Below are 10,232 nucleotides of genomic sequence, written 5' to 3' on the forward strand. Positions count from 1 at the left end.
TCTCTCTCTCTCTCTCTCTCTCTCTCTCTCTCTCTCTCTCTCTGAGCCAGGCTCTCACTATGTAACTCTAGGGTCGTCTTGATTAACATGCTCTGTCATACACACACCGTCTGTCTTCATGTCTCTTTTAGGGACTCAACCCTTTCTCCCCTCATACTTTTAAAAAATATTTTTTTATGTGTATGTGTATGTGTGGCACACATGTGTGTGTACGTGTGTGCGAGTCTGAGTGTATGAACACTGGTTGCTTTTCTGGAGAACCCAGGTTTAATTCCCAGAACCCACGTGGTAGCTTATAACCATCTGTCTGTCATTCCAATTCCAGGAGACCTAACCACTGCTTCTGGCCTCCACAGGCAACAGGCACATATATGGTACACAGTCATACATGCAGGCAAAACCACTATACACATAAAATACAAGAAAAAAAAAATCTAGAACATAAAGTAAAGAGAGTATGAAGGGTCAAGTACCGGTGTTGAATCAGTCCCCATGGAGCTGAGTTCACTAAAGGGCTATTATAAAACCGTGACGTTTTGTGCAGTGAAGTTGATCACAATAAAGAAATGAAGCATAGGCTCGTCTTCCCCAATCCTAGATATTGTGACCCCCAACGGACTGAATGTGAAGAAGTTCTCTGCTATGCATGAATTCCAGAACCTTCATGCTCAGAGCAAAGCACGAATCCAGGAGTTTGTGCGTGGCCATTTTTATGGGTAAGAGAGGAGGACGGGGGGCGGGGGTGAGATTCCTGGGTCTGAGGAGGAGGGCTGTGGTTAGGACCCCGAGCTCTGAGGAGAGAAGTCTCCCGAGACTCAGGGAAGAGGTTGAAGGCTTGGATTCCTTGCTCCTCAGTCCTGGGCAGCAGTGGTCTCCATTATTTCCTGGTATCTAACACCATGGGACGGGTGTTAGGGTGAATGCTCATCTAAGGGGAAAATCTGCATTTGCATGCATCCCTCTGATACCTGTGCATTATGAAGATTTCCTTTGGCCCTGTGACTTCTGGGGTTTGACGGCTTCAGCACAGGGTTAGGAGCCTGGGCCTCTCACTCCCCTGTGGCTTCTTTAGGCACCTGGATTTCAACCTAGACAAGACTTTGTATTTCTTTATTGCTGGCCGCTATGAGTTTTCCAACAAGGGAGCTGACGTGTTCCTGGAGGCGTTGGCCCGGCTCAACTATCTGCTCAGAGTAAGGGCCTGCTCGGTGGGACGGTGGGAGGGGAACTGGAGGGGGGAAGTGTGTGCCTAGCTGGGGAGAACAGAGGCCCGAGAGATGGTTGTGGAAACCCTTGGGTAGGAGCAAAGCACAGAGTCCCAGAAAGATCAGAAGTGAGATCTGGTGACCCGTGCCCGTTATCCCAGCCCCTGAGAGGCTGAAGCAGAAGGATCAAAACTTCAAGGTCAGCTTTTGTCTATAGAATGAGTTCAAGGTTGACCTGGGCAATTTTGAGATACTTTATCAAAATAAAAACCAGTCTGGCAGCATGGCTCAGTGGTCGATCCCCTGCCTAGAATCGCCCAGTGAGGGGGCAGGAGTGTAGCTCAGTGGTAAAGCACCTACCTATGCAGGAGACTTCGATTTTAATCTCCTATATTATTATGAAAAAGAAAACCGGAAGTCCCATCATTCTTAGCAGCAATGGCATGACTGAGTCCAGAATCCTGAGGTCCCTCTCATCCCCGTCCCCAGGTGAATGGCAGCGAGCAAACAGTTGTCGCGTTCTTCATCATGCCGGCCCGGACCAACAATTTCAATGTGGAAACCCTGAAGGGCCAAGCCGTGCGCAAACAACTCTGGTCAGCAGTCCTTGGCCAGGACCCTGTGGGCTCCATACCTGCGGTCTCAGTGTCTTATCTCTCTCTGGCTATCTCTGACATGATCAGGATTCCTAGTGATCCCCCCTCTTAAAGCATGTGACCTGGGCAGACAGTGTGAGCACGTGATCAGGGCAGCCGTCACACAGTGAGGTGACCTGACCCCTTGTTATTTTGTTGAACCACTGAATCCTCATGGAGCCTGTTTCCCGCTCTCTGAAACCCACCCATTCGTTGCCCACCAGTCTCTGAATGTCTACCGTGAGGCAGGCACTGTTCTAAGCCCTGGGAACAGCAGAGGCATCTTTAAGAAATGAGGAAGAGCTGAAAATGTAGCTCACTTGGTAGGGCGTTGTTCAGCACTCACAAGCATAAAGTGGGTGTGGTCGTCCATTTCTCTTAATTCTAATACTTGGGGAGTGGAGGCTGGAGGGTCAGAAGTTCAAGGTCATACTGGGCAGCATACTGAGCCAGGGTTCACAGGACATGGATGGAGGCAGCTAGAGAGAGAGAAGAGACTGGTGTGGTTGGGTCAGCATGTCCCTGGGAGGATCGTAAGTCACGAGACAGTAGGGTGACAGTCTTTCCGAACTTGTGTGCCAGGGTATTCCTCTGGGGATATTAGTCCTCCTGTTTATAAGACAGGGCCTGGCAGCGCCCTGCCCAAGACTCATCCTAACCCTAATAATAGCTGACATTTCTGGAAGGCTCTCCGTGTGCTGGGCTTTCCCTGACCTCTCGGGCTCCTCTCTGCGACCTCCTGAGGTTGATTCTATTTTCACACTCGTCTTGTAGATGAGTCACGGAAGTTGGAGAGGAAAGGCCACCTATCCCCAGCCACACACCTCAGGGAACTCGAGCAGTCTCCAGTTCCCCATCTTCCAGTTTGAGGTCCCCCGGGGTGTGGATTCTGAACCCAGACCGCAGTTTCCCTGATGCCCCCCATGCCTGACAGAACGTAAAGGCTGTGATGTAATGGGGTGATGTTTCTCTCCGTTCCAGGGACACAGCCAATACAGTCAAGGAGAAATTTGGGAGGAAGCTCTACGAATCCCTTTTAGTGTGAGTGTCAGCCCTAGCTCTGCTCCCAGGATGACCCTGACCCATCCCGTCACCTCATTCTGAAATGCCTGCCCCTCCCGTTGCAGGGGGAGCCTCCCGGACATGAACAAGATGCTGGACAAGGAGGACTTCACTATGATGAAGAGAGCCATCTTTGCCACTCAGGTATGACCTTCACCCCTGAGCAGAGTGCTGGCCAATCCGGCATTTGCTGAGGCCTCTTGTTGCAAAGGTTTCTGGGAGTTCTGTTCTCTTTGGTGGCCCTTTAGAGAGGGTCCAGTTCTGAAATCCAGAGAAATATCAATAGTAAAACACACCCACCACATTACAAAGGGTAAGACGGTTTATTCTGGAGCCAAGTATGAGCGTGGACTGGGAACACAGATTCCGGTTATGATGTTCTAACACGGTAATGATCTTGTGACTTTTTATGATAACAGAACACAGAAAGTAAGGAATGAAGGCCCTGTTAAAATACATTGCTGGAAGCTGGGTGGTGGTGGCGCATGCCTTTTTTTTTTTTTTTTTTTTTTTAAAGATTTATTTATTTATTATATGTAAGTACACTGTAGCTGTCTTCAGACACTCCAGAAGAGGGCGTCAAATCTTGTTACAGATGGTTGTGAGCCACCATGTGGTTGCTGGGATTTGAACTCCAGACCTTCGGAAGAGCAGTCAGTGCTCTTACCCACTGAGCCATCTCACCAGCCCCCGGCGCATGCCTTTGATCCTAGCACTTGGCAGAGGCAGGCGGATTTCTGAGTTCGAGGCCAGCCTGGTCAACAAAGTGAGTTCTAGGACAGCCAGGGCTACACAGAGAAACCCTGTCTGGAAAAACCAAAAAAAACAAAAAACAAACAAACAAAAAATACATTGCTGGAGAGGATGCCGGGGGTCCCCCTTCTCGGAGAAGAAAGGGGGGGAATGATGGGGGAGGATGGGAGGAGAGGGGGCTAATATTGGGATGTAAAGTGAACAAATAAATTAATTTAAAAAAGACACTGCTGGAGACTTCAAGTTGAGAAGGGGCACAAGAAAGGGGAAGTCTTGGCTCTAGGTCTGGGGGCATTTCTAGTCTTGGTGTAACTAGGGTCTCATTTATTTATTTATTTATTTATTTTTAGTTTTTCGAGACAGGGTTTCTCTGTGTATCTGTATAGCCCTGGATGTCCTGGAACTCACTCTGTAGACCAGTCTGGCCTCGAATTCAGAAATCCGCCTGCCTCTGCCTCGCAAGTGCTGGGATTAAAGAAGTGTGTGCCACCACTGCCTGGCTTAAAACTAGGGTTTCTTTAAGTTCCTGCATCCCCAAAGGTTTTAAGTCACAGCCCTTATTAGAGACAGGTAGCCAGGAGTGGCGATTCAGAAGCACTGAGATAGACCAAGTGGCGATTCAGAAGCACTGAGATAGACCAAGTGGCGATTCAGGAGCACTGAGACAGACCAAGTGGCGATTCAGGAGCACTGAGATAGACCAAGATAAGTTTTTGTTGTTGTTGGTATTTTATTGTTGGTGTTTGTTGGTTTGGTTTTGTTTTTGCAGACAGGGTTTCTCTGTGTAGCCCTGGCTATCCTGAAACTGACTCTGTAGACCAGGCTGGCTTTGAACTCAGAGATCCACCTGGTTCTGCCTTTGGAATGCTGGTATGTTTACCACCCCACCTGCCCTTATTTTTATGAGACAGAGTCTAATTGTCTAATTAGACTCTATACCTGTCACATTCCAACATCTCCACAGTCAATCAACCTTGCAGACGGTTGGTCTCTGTTAAGGTACATTTCTTTCTTTTTTTTCTTTTCTTTTTTTTTTTTTTTTTTGGTTTTTTGAGACAGGGTTTCTCTGTATAGCCCTGGCTGTCCTGGAACTCACTTTGTAGACCAGGCTGGCCTGGAACTCAGAAATCCGCCCGTCTCTGCCTCCTGAGTGCTGGGATTAAAGGCGTGCGCCACCATGCCCTGCTTGGTACATTTCTTTCTAGGAACTTCATAGTTCATTGAATGTTCAGAAGCCCCCCAGGTGACAACTTCTGTTTCTGCTGTCCCCAGGGCGTGTTAAGGTTGGTAGTTTAAGGGGCCTTTAGGAGATAGGAGCCAGGCAAGCCGATATACCTAGTGTTTTCTGGGAACACTGAATGCTCAACAGCCACTCTTTGCTGTCCTAGAATTCGCTCTGTAGAGCAGGCTGGCCTCGAACTGAGATCCACCTACCTCTGCTTTCTGAGTACTGGGATTAAAGGCGTGCACTACCAAGCCCAGCTCCGTGGCTCTGTCTTACCTCTCACAGAACCCTCTGACTCCTGAGGTTGGAATTAAAAGGACAGGAAACACTAGGAACATGTGGCTCACAAACTGAAAACTACAACTCCCATCAGCCCCTGGGACATTTTGTATTCTATTGACTTCCTTGGCCTCTGAGGCTTTTGGAAGTTAGAGTTCTTTTTTGTTTCTGTGGGTCAAGGGACTAGTGCCTATGTTTGGCATTGATGAGGCTGAGTTTTGGAATCTAGACAGCCAGCATGAATTAATGAGGTAGAATGTGCTTTCGGACAAAATATTTTTGAAGTTAAGCAGCCAGCTTTACCCATGAAGAAGCCTAACGTGGGGCTGCTGGGAGTTGTAGTTTTTCACCCTCTTTGCACCCAGGAGTGGGCCCGTTAATGACATAATGATGGAACAATTGTAAAGAACTTGTCAGTCTCTTCGTATTGCAGCAGTGACTTCTGGAACTGTTCTTCCCCTCCCTGTGGGGGTGGGGGGTGGGGTTAGAAGTGATGGTGGTGATGGTAAGGTATGGATTTTTCATAAGAAAACCACAACCCGGGGCTGGAGAGGTGGCTGGCTGCTCTTTCAGAGGTCAAGAGTTCGATTCCCACGCGGTGGCTCACAACCATCCGTAATGAGATCTGACACCTTCCTCTGCCGTGTCTGAAGACAGAAACAGTGGACTTACATATAATAAAAAATAAATCTAAAAAGAAAGAAAGGAAAGGCCGGGCGTGGTGGCGCACGCCTTTAATCCCAGCACTCGGGAGGCAGAGACAGGCGGATTTCTGAGTTCGAGGCCAGCCTGGTCTACAGAGTGAGTTCCAGGAGACAGCCAGGGCTACACAGAGAAACCCTGTCTCGAAAAAACAAACAAAAAAAAAAAAAAAGAAGAAGAAGAAAAAGAAGAAAGAAAGAAAGAAAGAAAGAAAGAAAGAAAGAAAGAAAGAGGGAAGGAAGAAAGAGGGAAGGAAGAAAGGAAGAAAGAAATCTACAACTCCCAGCTGTCCTTGTGGCTTGCTATCAAATAGACATAGCTATCCACTTGGCTGGGGTATGTACAATTCTTTAGAGCTTCCTCCCCTCCCCCCTCCTCTGGACAGAGGGAGGGAGGATTGGAGTCAACATTCGGCTGTCATTTTGGTTTAAGTTGCATGGCTGCTTCCATCTTGGTGAGGTTCTTGAGTTTTCTTTATTGACAGGCAAGACTATGTAACTAAACACAGACGTTTCCTCACAGACTGTGGAGTGCCTCCATTTGGCTGGGATTTTTTTTTTTGGTGGTGGTTTGGTTTGGCTTTGCTTGTGATAGTTAAAAAAAAAAAAGCTGGGCTCCAGTCAGGAGTATGCTGACCTCTGCTGGTAGCTTCTTCAGAGCCCTGGGACCACCCTCTGTCCTCTGCCTCCCTCCCTTCTCCCCTGACCCCTCCCTCACGTCTCCTCTCTGCAGCGGCAGTCTTTCCCACCGGTGTGCACCCACAACATGCTGGACGACTCCTCAGACCCCATCTTGACCACCATCCGCCGAATTGGCCTTTTCAACAGCAGTGCCGACCGTGTGAAGGTGAGGGCCGGCCCGAGGTTGGTGGGGTGTGACTGGGGAAAGAGTTCTTCCTTGGACATCACACTTGTCATCTACCTAGTCTGTCAACTGCGCTGTTTAGAGAGAACCCTGGCTTCTGAAGCCAAATGAGTTCAGTTTAAGGCTTTACCTTGTCGTCGACTTGCTGTGTATTTCTGGAGAAATGTACCCTCTCTGGGCTACTCTAGGTGGCTGGAAGTAGCTCAGCCCTTCTCTCTGTCGACAGGTGATTTTTCACCCAGAATTCCTTTCTTCCACAAGCCCTCTCCTCCCGGTGGATTACGAGGAGTTTGTCCGAGGCTGTCACCTTGGGGTCTTCCCCTCCTACTATGAGCCCTGGGGCTACACACCAGGTGAGAACAGGGGTGAGGGGTGGCAGACTGCGGGGTCTTTCAGTTCTGGCATGAACCTGCAACATGGTTCCTCAGTTTCAGGATGACGGTAGTGAGTGGCCCATCCTGTTCCCATGTTCATGTTTGTGACACAGAAGGCTACAGAGCTCAGACTGGACGACTGATGTTCATTTCCAGTCGTCGACACTGATAACCTCAGCTCCAATTTGCTACTGTTGGAGTTGCTCATGAACCAGACCTTCCCCCGTGTCTCTCACACTTGCTATGTAGCCCAGGCTGGTCTTGAACTCCTGATCTTGCTTCCACTTCCAGAGTGCTACACCACCGTGATCTGTTTGTGCAGTGTGGGCTGTGGAAGCTGGGGCTTTGTGTCTGCCCCCTCTACCCTCTGAGCTTCTCCTCCTGGTCCCCAGTGCCTCTCAACCTCTTCCTCTCCTCACCTCTCTTCAGCCCTCACCTCTCTGAGCTCCGAGTTAGAATTGCTTGTGTGTGATTCTCCTTCACTGAGGGGATCTTGTGGGCTTTTCCTCTCTATTTTTGTTTTTAAGGCCTGCTTGTTTTCTGATACCCAAGCTGGCCTCACGCTCACAGGTATCTGAGGGTGACCTTGAACTCTTGACCCCTCTACCTCTATCTTTCCTTGTATTATAGACACATTCTTCAATTCTGTGCTCTTGAGCACACACACACACACACACACACACACACACACACATTAACAAACAGGTCCTGTTTTTTTTTTTTTAAGATTTATTTATTTATTATAAGTACACTGTAGCTGTCTGAAGACACATCAGATCTTGTTATGGATGGTTGTGAGCCACCACGTGGTTGCTGGGATTTGAACTCCGGACCTTTGGAAGAGCAGTCGGTTTTGAGAGTCACTTGCAAATTATTTTGCTCAGGTTGAGATGATAATGGAGCCAGGTGGTGGTAGCACACACCTTTAATCCCAGCACTCGGGAGGAAGAGGCAGGCAGGTCCATGAGTTCAAGGCCAGCTTGGTCTACAGAGTGAGTTCCAGGACAGGCAAGGGTACATAGAAAAATCATGTCTCAGAAGAAAAAAAGTTGATAATGCTTGGAAAACTACCATGATGTCTCTGTGGCCCAGGCTGCACTCCTGGCAGTCCTTACCTTAGCTTCCTGAACCTTGGGATCACATGCTGCTGCCATTGTATCTCACTCAGATCTTTTCTTACCGCTAGTGGTCGTGGGCTGTGAGCTGGGTGTGGTAGCATACTGGGGAAGCTGAGGCAGGAGAGTTATCATCCCACAGGCTGCCTGAGCTACACAGTAAGACCCTATCCCAAAAGCAAACCAACCAAAGAGCATGCATGCACACCTCTAACGATAACTGATGGTATGCAGAGGAGGAATTCAAGTCATCTTTGGCTACATAGTGAGCTCAGGGCCATCCTGGGCTACATAAGGCTTTAAAAAAAAAAAGGGGTCTGGAGAGATAGCTTAGCAACTAAGAATACTGTGTTCTAGAGAACCTAGATCTGCTGGGTGTAGTCGCGCATGCCTTTGATCCCTGTACCCAGGAGGCAGAGGCAGGTGGACCTCTGTGAGTTCAAGGCCAAGCCTGGTCTACACAGTGGGCTCCAGGACAGCCAGAGCTATATAGTAAGACCTTGTCTCAAGAAAGCCAAAAATAAGGGCTGGAGAGGTGGCTCAGCCATTAAGAGTACTGACTGTTCTTCCAGAGGTCCTGAGTTCAATTCCCAGCAACCACATGGTAGGGTTGTAATGGGAGCTGATGCCCTCCTCTGGTGTGTGAAGACAGTGACAGTGTGCTCACATATATAAAATAAATCTTAACAAACAAACAAAAGAAAACAAGAAAACAAAAAAAGACAAAAACAAACAAACAAAAAAACAAAGCCAAAAATAAAATAAAACAGCCATAAAAAACCCAGATTCAATCCCTAGCACCCATATGGCTGTCAACAACAGTCTAACTGTACTTCCAGGGGACACAACACTCTCTCCTGCCTCCACAGGTGCTGCGTGCACGTGGTGCATGTATGTAGGCAAATCACCCACACGCATAAAAATTAAAAATTAATAATTTTTTTTTTTTTTGGTTTTTCGAGACAGGGTTTCTCTCTGTAGCCCTGGCTGGCCTGAAACTCAGAAATCCGCCTGCCTCTGCCTCCCAAGTGCTGAGATTAAAGGTGTGTGCCACCACTGCCCGGCTAATAAATCTTAAAACAATAACCACAACCAACCTTATGATCATGTCATAATCTAAAGCGTGGCGCGCGCGCACACACACACACACACACACACACACACACACACGCAAATGAATCTTAACGTCGTGATGGTTAAGTAAAGTTATTTCTGTGAGCCAGCGTTGCTTAGCGTTCCGTAAATAAGTACCCTCTTCATCACAAACTTTTTCGCAGATTCACTTTTTTAAGGCTCTTTGGTTCCTAGAAATGGGGGGAGGCTCCCAGCACCCTTGCGGGTGTAGCCAGGCGCAGGTGGCTTAGTTGCCAGCAGGTGGCGATGTAGAGACATCTCTAACAGGGCAGGCTACTGAGTAGCCTTTTCTTCCCCTCCCACCTTTTGACTCCACAGCGGAGTGCACCGTCATGGGCATCCCCAGCATCTCCACCAACCTCTCCGGCTTTGGCTGCTTTATGGAGGAGCACATCGCAGATCCCTCAGCTTACGGTCAGTGCAGAGGGAGGACAGAACGTGGAGGTGCCGGTCCCCATTTCAGACTTGTGATCGTTAACAAATCCTGATTCCTGCCTCTGTAGGCATTTACATTCTGGATCGGAGGTTCCGCAGCCTGGATGATTCATGCTCACAGCTCACCTCCTTCCTGTACAGCTTCTGCCAGCAGAGCCGGCGACAGCGCATCATCCAGCGGAACCGCACAGAACGATTGTCAGACTTGCTAGATTGGAAGTACCTGGGCCGGGTATGACTGATTTCCTTTCCTAGGCCTCCTCTGGTTCTGTAGCCTTAAAGAATGGAGATAAGAGTTCGAGGCCAGCCTGGTCTACAGAGTTCCAGGACAGCCAAGGCTATACAGAGAAACCCTGTCTCTATAAAAGCCAAAAAAAAAAAAAAAAAAAAAAAAAGAAGAAGAAGAAAAAGAAAAAAGAAAGAAAGAAAGAAAGAAAGAAAGAAAGAAA

General features: G+C 48.4%; 1 protein-coding gene across 1 annotated transcript in view; it reads left to right on the forward strand.

Annotated features, from left to right (window-relative positions):
• Positions 1-10,232, forward strand: part of Gys1 (glycogen synthase 1) — a 21,349-nt gene that overhangs the window by 7,109 nt on the left and 4,008 nt on the right. The window contains exons 6-14 of the mRNA XM_021213686.2: positions 599-716; positions 1,073-1,193; positions 1,695-1,801; positions 2,822-2,881; positions 2,968-3,046; positions 6,594-6,707; positions 6,952-7,078; positions 9,667-9,762; positions 9,852-10,015. Of these exons, the coding sequence (XP_021069345.1) occupies positions 599-716; positions 1,073-1,193; positions 1,695-1,801; positions 2,822-2,881; positions 2,968-3,046; positions 6,594-6,707; positions 6,952-7,078; positions 9,667-9,762; positions 9,852-10,015 (986 nt within the window). The remainder of the gene's footprint in view (positions 1-598; positions 717-1,072; positions 1,194-1,694; positions 1,802-2,821; positions 2,882-2,967; positions 3,047-6,593; positions 6,708-6,951; positions 7,079-9,666; positions 9,763-9,851; positions 10,016-10,232) is intronic.

Source organism: Mus pahari, chromosome 1 (genome assembly GCF_900095145.1).
Source record: "Mus pahari chromosome 1, PAHARI_EIJ_v1.1, whole genome shotgun sequence".
NCBI classification, from domain to species: Eukaryota; Metazoa; Chordata; class Mammalia; order Rodentia; family Muridae; genus Mus; species Mus pahari.